The sequence below is a fragment of the Delphinus delphis genome, chromosome 11 (genome assembly GCF_949987515.2).
Source record: "Delphinus delphis chromosome 11, mDelDel1.2, whole genome shotgun sequence".
In the NCBI taxonomy this organism is placed as follows: domain Eukaryota; kingdom Metazoa; phylum Chordata; class Mammalia; order Artiodactyla; family Delphinidae; genus Delphinus; species Delphinus delphis.
This window is the reverse complement of record NC_082693.1, coordinates 33086671-33100003: the sequence shown is the minus strand read 5'-3', so window position 1 is coordinate 33100003 and position 13333 is coordinate 33086671. Positions and strand designations below refer to the sequence as shown.

General features: G+C 34.1%; 1 protein-coding gene across 7 annotated transcripts in view; it reads right to left on the bottom strand.

Annotated features, from left to right (window-relative positions):
* The window catches only part of PPHLN1 (periphilin 1), a 141713-nt gene that overhangs the window by 53091 nt on the left and 75289 nt on the right, over window positions 1-13333 (bottom strand). For all 7 annotated transcript variants that reach the window (XM_060024598.1, XM_060024597.1, XM_060024594.1 and 4 more), the window contains one exon: window positions 9988-10107. In XM_060024598.1, coding sequence (XP_059880581.1) covers window positions 9988-10107 — 120 coding nt within the window. The remainder of the gene's footprint in view (window positions 1-9987; window positions 10108-13333) is intronic.

Below are 13333 nucleotides of genomic sequence, written 5' to 3'. Positions count from 1 at the left end.
TTCACAAAATTCTGGAAATTAATGCACTTTTAAACAAACAAAGAAAAATCACAAGGGAAAGTAAGAAATACTTAGAGATGAATGAAAATGAAAACACAACATACCAATGAAAAGAAAACAAAATGCAGTACACACACACACTGCTATACTTAAAATAGATAACCAACAAGGACTTACCTGTAAAAAAATTTTTAAAAAAAGAATGTACTCCTAGCCCATCCAAAAACCCCAATCAATTTCCCCAAATATCACTAAAGTATCTTTTAAACCTATTTAAAAATCCACTAAGGAATTCTAAATAATATAAAGCATTTAACACACACACACACACACACACACACACACACACACAATATAGTACACACATACACAGTGGAATATTACTCAGCCTTTTAAAAGAAACAGGAAATTCTACAATATGCTACTACATGGATGAAACTAGAAGACACTATGCATAATGAAATAAGCCAGTCACACAAAAAAAATACTATATGATTCCACTTAAGTACTTAAAGTAGTTAAAATCATAATGACAGAAAGCATAATAGTGGTTGCCAGGGACTGAGGGAGGGAGAGAATAAACTGATAAAATTGCTTTGGAGAGTTGTTGTTTAATTGGTGTAGAGTTTCAGTTTTACAGGTGAAAAGAGTTAAGGGGATGGAGGGTGGTGATGTGCATAATAATGTGAATGTATTTAATACCACTGAACTATACACTTAAAATGGTTAAGATGAGCCTTAAATGACACAATAGACCAGATAGATTTAATTGATATTTATAGGACATTCCATCCAAAAACAGCAGATTACACTTTCTTCTCAGGTGCACACAGAACATTCTCCATGATAGATCACATCTTGGGTCACAAATCAAGCCTCAGTAAATTTAAGAAAACTGAAATCGTATCAAGCAGCTTTTCTGACCACAACGCTATGAGGTTAGAAATCAATTACGGGGAAAAAAACGTAAAAAATACAAACACAAACACAAGGAGGCTAAACAATACGTTATTAAATAACCAAGAGATCACTAAAGAAATCAAAGAGGAAATCAAAAAATACCTACAGACAAATGACAATGAAAACATGACAATCCAAAACCTATAGGATGCAGCAAAAGCAGTTCTAAGAAGGAAGTTTATAGCAATACAATCCTACCTCAAGAAACAAGAAAAATCTCACATAAACAATCTAAACTTACACCTAAAGGAACTAGAGAAAGAAGAACAAACAAAACCCAAAGTTAGCAGAAGGAAAGAAATCATCAAGATCAGAGGAGAAATAAATGAAATAGAAACCAAGAAAACAATAGTAAAGCTCAATAAAACTAAAAGCTGGTTCTTGGAGAAGATAAACAAAATTGATAAACCATTAGCCAGACTCATCAAGAAAAAGAGGGAGAGGACTCAAATCAATAAAATTAGAAATGAAAAAGGAGAAGTTACAACAGACACCGCAGAAATACAAAGCATCCGAAGAGACTACTACAAGCAACTCTATGCCCATAAAATGGATAACCTGGAAGAAATGGACAAATTTTTAGAAAGGTATAACCTTCCAAGACTGAACCAGGAAGAAATAGAAAATGTGAACAGACCAATCACAAGTAATGAAATTGAAACTGTGATTAAAAATCTTCCAACAGGGCTTCCCTGGTGGCGCAGTGGTTGAGAGTCCGCCTGCCGATGCAGGGGACGCGGGTTCGTGCCCCGGTCCAGGAAGATCCCACATGCCGCGGAGCAGCTGGGCCCGTGAGCCATGGCCGCTGAGCCTGTGCGTCCAGAGCCTGTGCTCCGCAACGGGAGAGGCCACGACGGTGAGAGGCCCGCATACTGCAAAAAAAAAAAAAAAAAAATCTTCCAACAAACAAAAGTCCAGGACCAGATGGCTTCATAGGTGAATTCTATCAAACGTTTAGAGAAGAGCTAACACCCATCCTTCTCAAACTCTTTCAAAAAATTGCAGAGGAAGGAACACTCCCAAACTCATTCTATGAGGCCACAATCACCCTGATGCCAAAACCAGACAAAGATACCACAAAAAAATAAAATTACAGACCAATATCACTGATGAATATAGATGCAAAAATCCTCAACAAAATACTAGTAAATAGAATCCAACAACACATTAAAAGGATCACACACCATGATCAAGTGGGATTTATCCCAGGGATGCAAGGATTCTTCAATATAGGCAAAGCAATCAATGTGATACACCATATTAACAAATTGAAGGAGAAAAACCATATGATCATCTCAATAGATGCAGAAAAAGCTTCTGACAAAATTCAACACCGATTTATGATTAGAACTCTCCAAAAAGTGGGCACAAAGGGAACCTACTTCAACATAGTAAAGGCCACATACGACAAACCTACAGCAAACATCATTCTCAATGGTGAAAAACTGAAAGCATTTCCTCTAAGATCAGGAACGAGACAAGGATGTCCACTCTCACCACTATTATTCAACATAGTTTTGGAAGTCCTAGCCACGGCAATCAGAGAAGAAAAAGAAACAAAAGGAATACAAATTGGAAAAGAAGAAGTGAAACTGTCACTGATTGCAGATGACATGATACTATACATAGAGAATCCTAAAGATGCCACCAGAAAACTACTAGAGCTAATCAATGAATTTGGTAAAGTTGCAGGATAAAAAATTATTGCACAGAAATCACTTGCATTCTTATACACTAATGATGAAAAATCTGAAAGAGAAATTAAGGAAACACTCCCATTTACCATTGCAACAAAAAGATTAAAATACCTAGGAATAAACCTACCTAGGGAGACAAAAGACCTGTATGCAGAAAACTATAAGACACTGATTAAGAAAATTAAAGATGATACCAACAGATGGAGAGATATACCACGTTCTTGGATTGGAAGAATCAACATTGTGAAAATGACTATACTACCCAAAGCAATCTACAGATTCAATGCAATCCCTAGCAAATTACCAATGACATATTTTACAGAACTAGAACAAAAAATCTTAAAATTTGTATGGAGACACAAAAGACCCCAAATAGCCAAAGCAGTCTTGAGGGAGAAAAATGGAGCTGGAGGAATCAGACTCCCTGACTTCAGACTATACTACAAAGCTACAGTAATCAAGAGAGTATGGTACTGGTACAAAAACAGAAATATAGATCAATGGAACAGGATAGAAAGCCCAGAGATAAACCCATGCACCTATGCTCAACTCATCTATGACAAAGGAGGCAAGGATATACAAGAGAAAAGACAGTCTCTACAGTAAGTGGTGCTGGGAAAGCTGGACAGCTACATGTAAAAGAATGAAATTAGAACACTCCCTAGTACCATACACAAAAATAAACTCAAAATGGATTAGAGACCTAAATGTAAGACTGGACACTATAAAACTCTTAGAGGAAAACACAGGAATAACACTCTTTGACATAAATCACAGCCAGATCTTTTTGGATCCACCTCCTAGAGTAATGGAAATAAAAACAAAAATAAACAAATGGGACCTAACGAAACCAAAGCTTTTGCACAGCAAAGGAAACCATAAACAAGACGAAAAGACAACCCTCAGAATGGGAGAAAGTATTTGCAAACGAATTAACGGACAAAGGATTAATCTCCAAAATATATAAATAGCTCATGCAGCTCAATATTAAAAAAACAAACAAGTCAATCCAAAAATGGGCAGAAGACGTAAATAGACATTTCTCCAAAGAAGACATACAGATGGCCAAGAAGAACATGAAAAGCTGCTCAACATCACTAATCATTAGAGAAATGCAAATCAAAACTACAATGAGGTATCACCTCACACCAGTTAGAATGGGCATCATCAGAAAATCTACAAACAACAAATGCTTGAGAGGGTGTGGAGAAAAGGGAACCCTCTTGCACTGTTGGTGGGAATGTAAATTGATACAGCCACTATGGAGAACAGTATGGAGGTTCCTTAAAAAACTAAAACTAGAATTACCGTATGACCCAGCAATCCCACTACTGGGCATATATACCCAGAGAAAACCATAATTCAAAAAGACACATGCTCCCCCAGTTTTCATTGCAGCACTATTTACAATAGCCAGGTCATGGAAGCAACCTAAATGCCCATCGACAGACGAATGGATAAAGAAGATGTGGTATATATATGCAATGGAATATTACTCAGCCATAAAAAGGAACAAAATTGGGTCATTTGTAGAGACGTGGATGAATCTAGAGACTGTCATACAGAGTGAAGTAAGTCAGAAAGAGAAAAACAAATATCGTATATTAACGCATATATGTAACCTCGAAAAATGGTACAGATGAACTGGTTTTGCAGGGCAGAAATTGAGACACAGATGTACAAAACAAACGTATGGACCCCAAGGGGGAAAGCGGTGGGGGCGGGGTGTGTGATGGTGGGATGAATTGGGAGATTGGGATTGACATGTAGACACTAGTATGTACAAAATGGATAACTAATAAGAACCTGCTGTATATAAAAAAAAAAAAGATACCTGTGTCCCTACTGCCACCTAATGGTTCTTTGAGCATTCAGGTCTCCACTGCGTAGTTCTTTTTTTCCCAACTGCTGACACTATACCAATAAACTGGCTAAATGTGACCATATCAAACTATGTACCACTAGTCTTACTGTGGCAAAACTCTGGGGCTCATTCTGGCTTCTGGAAAAAGTCATGTTAACTGTCTCCTTTTTCCTCTTTGCATTTGGGAATGTATATCCCTGTACTCCCCATGGTTGTTTGGTATAAGTATCCTTTTAAAAAAAGATTGTTTTATTATCTATCCACTGTGCAATAAAAGTGATGTGGAACGTAAAAAAAAAAACAAACCAGTTAAGATGGAAGTTTTATGTTATATGTATTATACTACAATAAAAAATAATTTAAGAAATAAATCACAATATCAGTATATGGTTTCTAACACTAGACAGACAACAGTTCATTTCAGATGATGTCAAGAAAGATTATTTATACTGTGTTCTGACTACCCCACGGTCAAAATAATTCTGCCACTAGATTCCATCTTAGGTCAATGCAAAACAAACAAAACAAAAAGTTATTAAAACACACTCAAAATAGGAACTTCAAGCTTCATCATAATTCTAGACCTACATACAAAAATATAAATTGATGAGCATAATAAACACATCAGAGTAGATGAGTTTTGGGAAAATAAAAGGCAAGTAACGAAGAGAGAAATAACTTGAATTGACACTAAAAGAGCTCATTAGCTACAGTAATCAAAACAGTATGATACCAGCATAAAAAGAGACACATAGGCCAAATGGAACAGAACTGAAAGTCCTGAAATAAACCCATGCATATATGGCCAACTAATATTTCACAGAGGAGGCCAGAATACTCAAAGGAGAAAAGAAAGTTTCTCCAATAAATGGTGCTGAAGAAAGCAGGTTATTCACATGTCAAAGAAGGAAACTAGAGCCCTAACATACACTATTCACAAAAATTAACTCAAAATGCACTAAAGACTTAAATGTAAGACTGGAAACCATAAAACTCCTACAAGAAAACAGGAAAGAGAGTTCCTTGATATGGGTCTTGGCAATGATTTTTTAGATATGACATCTAAAACACAAGCAACAAAATAAAAAATAAGTGATATTATATCAAACTATGAACCTTCTGCACAGCAAAAGAAATGATTAACAAAATGAAAGAAAAACTACAGAATGGGAAAAAAATATTTGCAAATCATATATGTGGACAAAGAGTTAATATCCAAAATAAAGAACTCATACAACTCAATAGCAAAAAAAAAAAAAAAAAAAAACCCACACAAAACCAAATAATACGATTAAAAAATGGGCAAAGGACCTGAATATAAATTTTTCCAAAGAAGATATATGAATGGCCTACAGGTACATGAAAAGGTGCTCAACATCACTAATCATTAGGGAAATGCAAATCAACACCACAATGAAATATCACCTCACACCTCTTAGAATGACCAGCCTCAAAAGGACAAGATGTAACAAATGCTGGGAGGATGTGGAGAAAAGGGAACCTTTGTGCACTGTTGGTGGGATTGTGAATTGGTACAGCCGCTACAGAAAACAGTATGAGATTCCTCAAAAAATTAAAAAGAGAACTACCATATGATCCAGCAATTCCACATCTGGGTATATATTTGAAGAAAATGAAAACACTAACTCGAAAACGTACATGCACCCCAATGTTCATAGCTGCATAATTTACAATAGCCAAGATACAGAAGCAACCTAAGTATCAATCAACTGATACACAGACAAAGAAGTTACATGCACAATAAAATATTATTCAGCCATAAAAGAAAAAGAAATTCTGCCATTTGCAACAACATGGATGGACCTTGAGGGCATCATGGTAAGTGATATAAGCCAGACAGAGAGAGACAAAAACTGTATGATCTCACTTATATATGGAATTGTTTTAAAAACTCATAGAAAAAGAGATCATATCCATGGTTACCAGAGGTGAGGCTGGGGAGTAGTGGGGTGGGAATTGGATGAAGGTGGTCAAAAGGTACAAACTTCCAGTTATAAGATAAATAAGTACTGAGGACGTAATGTACAACATGGTGTTTATAGTTAACAATGCTGTATGGTGTATTTGAAAGTTGACAAGAGAGTAAATCCTAAGAGTTCTCATCACAAGGAAAAAAATATTTTTCTTTTTTGTGGTGTTTATATGAGACAATGGATATTAACTAAACTTACTGTGATAATCATTTCACAATATATATAAGTCAATTCATTATGCTGTACACCTTAAACTTATACAGTGCTGTATGTCAATTACATTTCAGTAAAACTGGAAAAAAAGAGCTTATTAGTAATTAAATTTAGTTTAGTTCATTAGATATATATTATCCAAGGTACTGGAGGGAAAACAAGACATGAGATACATTCTATCTATCTATCTATCTAAATAACTAGACAAGTAAAAGAAATTTTTCATAAAGGCAATATAAGGTCATCAGTGAAATAGTGGCAAAAAACTTTACAACAGGAAAGGAAGAAAAGTGGAATCAAGAAAGATATTGAGTCTTATTATCTCGAGCACTATTGATTTCACTGAATGGATCTGAATTTGAAAGAGGGCCATGGAAGTTGGGCATACTTCACTAGGGACAGGGTAAGCGGAAAATAACACCTGATACATGGAAACAACATAATTCACATTTTCACATTGAAATAAGAAACATTTAAAAATTTTCTTCTGCAGCAAGAAGCAACAACCTGCTCTACTGCGACATTCTAATCATCTCTGAATAATTTGCTTTTCATTTTGATAGCCAAAAGCAAAACTCTCATGGCCATATATTTACAGATAGTAAATTATATCTCTACCAAACTTGACTGCAAGCTCTTTGAAAGCTAAGATGGTGTCTCTAATGCAGTGTTTGACACAAACAGACACAGAATGAATATTTAGTGAATTTAAATAAACTATGAGAAAGCCAGTATAGTATTATTTTCTGAAAATACATGCCTTGAAACACTAATCCTAAAATTAGCACTGTGAAAAAACAATTCAAGCCAAAAATTTGATAAATTATGCAAACTTTATTATTCATCCTCCTGTCACAGACCACTGATGAGCATATTAACATATTAAAATCTCTGAAAAGTGCTGAAGTGCCAAAATCAACCTACCTCTTTTAAATCTAGCATTTCCCAAATGTAAGGGGGCTAAAGAATCTTTTTTGTTCTTCCTCAGACCACTAAGACCCTTCAGAATTATCATTCTATCAAATACTTTGGGAAATTCTCTATTAAGAGTCCAAAAGGTTAATGTATGCAAACTGTTACAGAAGAATGAACTATAATATTCCTGAATATTTAAACATATCACTGAATTTACCTTCAATTTCACTGGACTCTCTATAAACTACATGGTCTCCCAACCAAATTGCTTAAAACTATATTGATGACAGTAAGAGAAGATAAACTGGAAACTTAAATATTTAATCTCCTCTCTATTCAACAGCTAATATAAAGATTGCCACAATTAGATTTAAACACACACACACACACAGCACTATGCCAAACTCTTCCACAGCATCAAAGTCCTTTTTTCCTTCCACCTTATTCTTTCAAATCAGAAAGGAGTTTATAGAACCAAAGTCAAAATTCTCAAAAAGTTTATTTCTCATAAAACATAGATCACTGAAATGAGCAACTATTTAAAAACTACCCAAGAACAAATGTGACTATCTGTGCCCAAAAGACAGAGTATCGTTAAGAATTTCTCAACTGCTTTATCTCCAGTATGGAAAAGTATCAATGTAACTTGAAGAACATTTAGATGCTACGAGATTGATAATGCTGCTCAACACTCATGATGTACACCAACTAACAAACATACTCAAGTATGTTCTCACCCTGCCTTTGGTCCAACAAAAAATCATGTCTGACCTATGACCCACATATAGATTTTTAGGATTACTGACTTCTCATTAATTCAAAACCTAGCAAATTCTGGGCATATTTTAGAGAAAAAACAAGAAGCCTGAAAAAAAGTCTTTCTAGACCCAATGTCACTGACTATTCAGAGTCAAAATCCAGTCAAGCAATGAAAAAAGATTATAAATAGAATATTTAAAATCTGGAAAAGGTGGATAATGAGATTTTTTTTTTAATTAAGAGATATCAAAAATGACGAGGGGGGAGAAAGAATATATCTTAATAAAGCTTTGCTAATTGAAGATATAGTATTTAGGAAACAAAAAATTAAGTATTTTTGGAAGTTTTTGGTTTAAGTACTCTGAGAAAAATTATCAGCTGTCCAAATTAGCAATTTTAAAGCACATATTTCTATTATTAATATAAAAAACATTATTCTAAATTATTAAGGAAAATAGGCAAACTGACCCTATTAATGTATTAGTGTATTGTTCATGCTTTTAAATAGTGCTAGAAAGGTACCAAAGAAGGACAGCTTGATATATTTATATCTTTACTTGAAAATACGCATAAATATCTATTATTATAGCTACAGTAACAAGGAAACCTTGACCTATTTAAGAACTGATAGCTAAATGACAGATCAGCATTTTAAAAAAGAAAGGCTCTATTTCTGAGTACTGATAGGGTTTGTACTGGTTTGTACTTTCTATGAGCAGTGTACATTAGTTACTTTGGAAAGGATCTTTTCATAGTGTATTAAGATGTATGTAGGTATACAATTTGTACATCGAACTCTAATGCTTGATCTGTTTTATCAAAGGACCTTCCTTAAAAGGCAACCAAAAATATATTGTAAAGTGAGAAATCTCCTCCGAATATACATAATTTGTCATCGTACAGAGATTTTTATATTCTCTGCCAGGTCAAAATAATTCCTCTAGTAACAAATTCTAAATCTAGAAGCTTAACTTGGCCCACAAAATATCTGTATTTCCCTCTATTACAGGTTATAGAGAAATTTTTCAGTTCATTTTCAAATATTTTAATGAAAACATTCTATAAAGAGTATTCTGTGGACCCAAAAATGTTCTCATTTTTTAGTACTCAAGACTCATCAAAAAGTACAGGTAGACCAAACAATGCATAATTGCATTTCTTGGAATATTTATGAGATAATTTGCATAGAATATAACATGCAATATAAATATAGCCCAAGATCCAAGGTTTAATTAGATTTTTGTTCTGAATTCACTGATTTATGACTAGTGGCTTAGCATGATTTCTAGAAATACTTTTAAAAGCTCACAAAAGAAGGATATAAATACTGCATTTTCCTTATACTTCATATTTATACTATTCTTACACTTCTAAACTACTAGAGACATTCAGACATAGTGTAATTACTGAATTCAGAGTCATTCATATTCATTCTATTATTGTGTGTGGTAAAATTTAATAATCCATGAGGACATTTTCCCCAAATATACTTTAAAACACTAGAACAAACTAAAATTTTCATCAATAATTTAAAATCCAGGCAGAACTCTCAGATGTGAAACATAAAGAAGAAATTTTGCCTTACCTCATACTCAGAAATTTCAGGTAAGTTACTTTCATCTGCCTTCTCTAGCTTTTCAGCAGCCCACTTGCTTGCAGCCTCAGCAAGTTCCTTTTCCGTTAGCCGACTGGGTTTATCTAACACCTAATAAAAACAAAAGAATGGTTCTGTTACAGTTCTCAAGGGCTTTTAAATTTCAAATACATCAAGAAGTATACCCCACTTACACATGAAATCATTTAAGCCTTCAAATTTATAAAGAGAACAAGTACGTTCTTCGCTTTTTCAAAAATATTCAACACAGAATTTCATTAAGTTGCAATTTTGGGGGGACATATAGACTAAATCTGACTCCTACTTTCATTTATATAAAGCTTTAGAAATTCATCTAAGGAACGAAACAAAAAACACTGACAGCTAATATACTAAATATTATTTAGAATATACAAGCCATTATACTGATTTCAACTTTGTATCTTTAATTATATTCAATGAAATAACCAACGCCAAAATTTCATCAAGGTAAATTTCTAATTAATGAAACAGAAAAGTCCAGATATGCTATTTTATACTTTGTAATAGTTTATATAAATCCTACTCTTTACACGAAATGTATACACTTAAATTTCATTTTTTGATACTATCACTACTTCCCTTCTCCAACCACATACAATACTAAACAAAGTATAGGATTTGGAGTTACAGACAAAGCTGGGTTTGAATAGCCATTTCATCACTAGTGAGGGTAGATGATTTTATATACATCACTTATGACACTGTGAGCCTTCATTTTCTTATTTACAAAACAGGGATTAATAATATTATATTCACTCTTAAGGTAGTTGTGAGAATCAAGGGAAGTAACAGACCTGAAAGCATCTAGCATAACGCCTGGTACTTTAATTTTGTCTCCATCTCTTACTTCTATAAAGTCACATCATTGATTCTAAATATACCTCCTCTGGATGACAGTGTCAGTAAAAATCCCCATGTTATGGTACACTATCATTTATAAAGCGCTTACACATGCAAACCAAAAAAAGCTATTTTAATTAAATGGAATTCCATGAAGGTGGCTAGACTTTATCACCCCCAACTTATAAACCAAAAAACTGAATGCCAAAAGGTTAGTGATTTGTACACAGTTACCAATAAATGCTGAGCTGGAACTTAAAACTAGGTCTTCTAGATGAGTAAGGCCCTTGACCACCTTCAATTCAATTTACCAAAAAACTGGTTTGCCATCCATAATATTTACTAGAAGATAATCACAGTGTATCTACATGGAGTATTTCCATGGCCACTGAGTAAGTCTCAATATCTTATTCCAAAGCCCTACCCATACATAAGGTTAAAAAGATATAAGCAATACCTTTACTATTACTTAGTAATAAGGTTAAAAAGTTTTTTTAAAAATAAGAAACACAAACAAAAATATTTTTTTAAATGTACACCTCACTTTTCTTTGGTACCTGTTTTGAAGAGAAAGTTAGAGCAAAAACAAAACAAAACATTATAAATTATCTCTAGTAAAGAAGGAAGCAAAATCTTTTATAACTGAATCCTTCTATTCAACCATCATTAACTCTGTACACTTAAAAAACTCTCATTTGAAACTGACTTCTAACAGCAGAAAATAAACTCTGAAAAACTATTCCTACATGACAGTAACCATAATGTTTCAAAGAAAAAGTCCTCCACCATATCAGGAAATCTAGGTAATAAAGCTAGCATGTAACCCTGGGAAGAGGACACAGGAAGCTATACTTCCCCAATATATAAAATGATTATAGATCTAAAATTCTGAAATTCTAATTCCATTCTAAGACAAAAATGCAAACATCTAAAATAAACTGTCAGATGAAAATATCTAAAATCCATTAGGGTTGGATTTGATGGTTAAAATATATTTTCATCACGTACCACAAAGTCCTATGCTATAACATATTCACACCACATTATAGTTCAAGGGAAATAAATATTTCAAATATCATAATTTAAATATTCATAGTGACTTAGATGGGTAAGTATTATTTACTCTTCATTCATTTCTAGCTGGGGGAAAAAAAAAAAAACAAACAAAACCAAGCCAGTGTTTCAGATGGGTAAAGCACCCTTGATATGATAAGAAAGAACCAAAAAATCCAATCAATCTTTCCTATTCAAAATCCAGCATTCTAGCATCCTGACTTCTGGGAAAGCTCCAAAGACACAAGTTGCCACAAAGACACCTTTTCTTTTTTCCATTTGAGGCAGAGAAGCAGCTGCCCACTGAACACCAGCACAGACCACCAGGTGATATCTTTTCTTACAGAAAAGCCAAACATACCAAAGACAGAAAACAAAAAGAAGTGAAGAAAGACGAGAATAGAAGTAACAACAGTTATGGAAAGAGAAACAGTGTGAGGTTGGTGAAGAGAACCTCAGAAACACCCCAAAGTTTTAAGTTTTGAGGATTAGAACGATGCACCTTTTCAACACGTTTTCAGATGCTGAGAAGGAAGGACTGAGAAGAATGATGCAGTGAAAACTGGCTATGTCCTTGAGAAAATTATTTAACATCTAAGCCTTTTCCATAAAATGGAGATATATACCCACTTTTTTTAAATTGCAAAATAATCACAACCTTAGCATTAGCTAACACCTGCATCATGTCACATAATTACCATTTCTTTTTTGTGGTGAGAACATCAAAGATCTCTTAGCAAATTTCAATTATACAGGAGAGTATTATTAACTATAATAACTATGCTATATATTAGATACCCAGAACTCATTCATATTATAGCTTCAAGTTCATAATCTTTGACCAACATCTCCCCTTTTCTCCTGTCCCCCAGACTCTGGTAACAACCCTTCTTTCTGTGAATTTGACTTTTTTAGATTCCACATGTCATCAGGATCATAGAATACTTGTCTTTCTCTGTCTGGCTTATTTCACTTAGCATAATGCCCTCAAGGTCCATCCATTTTGTCACAAATGGTAAGATGTTCACCTTTTTCATGGTCAAATAATATTCCATCATGTATGTATACAATATTTTCTTTATCCATTCATTGAGGGCAGGTTAGGTTGTTTCCACATCTTGGCTACAGTGAATAATGCTGCAATGAACACAGAAATGCAGGGGAGTTCCCTGGTGGCCTAGTGGTTAGGATTCAAGGTTTTCACTGCCATGGGCCAGGTTCAATTCCCCCCGCCAAAAAAAAATGCAGATATCTCCTTGAAATACTGTTTTCATTTCCTTTGATTTCTTTAGTGATCCATTGGTTGTTTAGTAGCATACTGTTTTGCCTCCAACGTGTTTGTGTTTTTTGCAGGTTTTTCCCTTGTAGTTGATTTCTACTCTCATAGCCTTGTGGTCAGAAA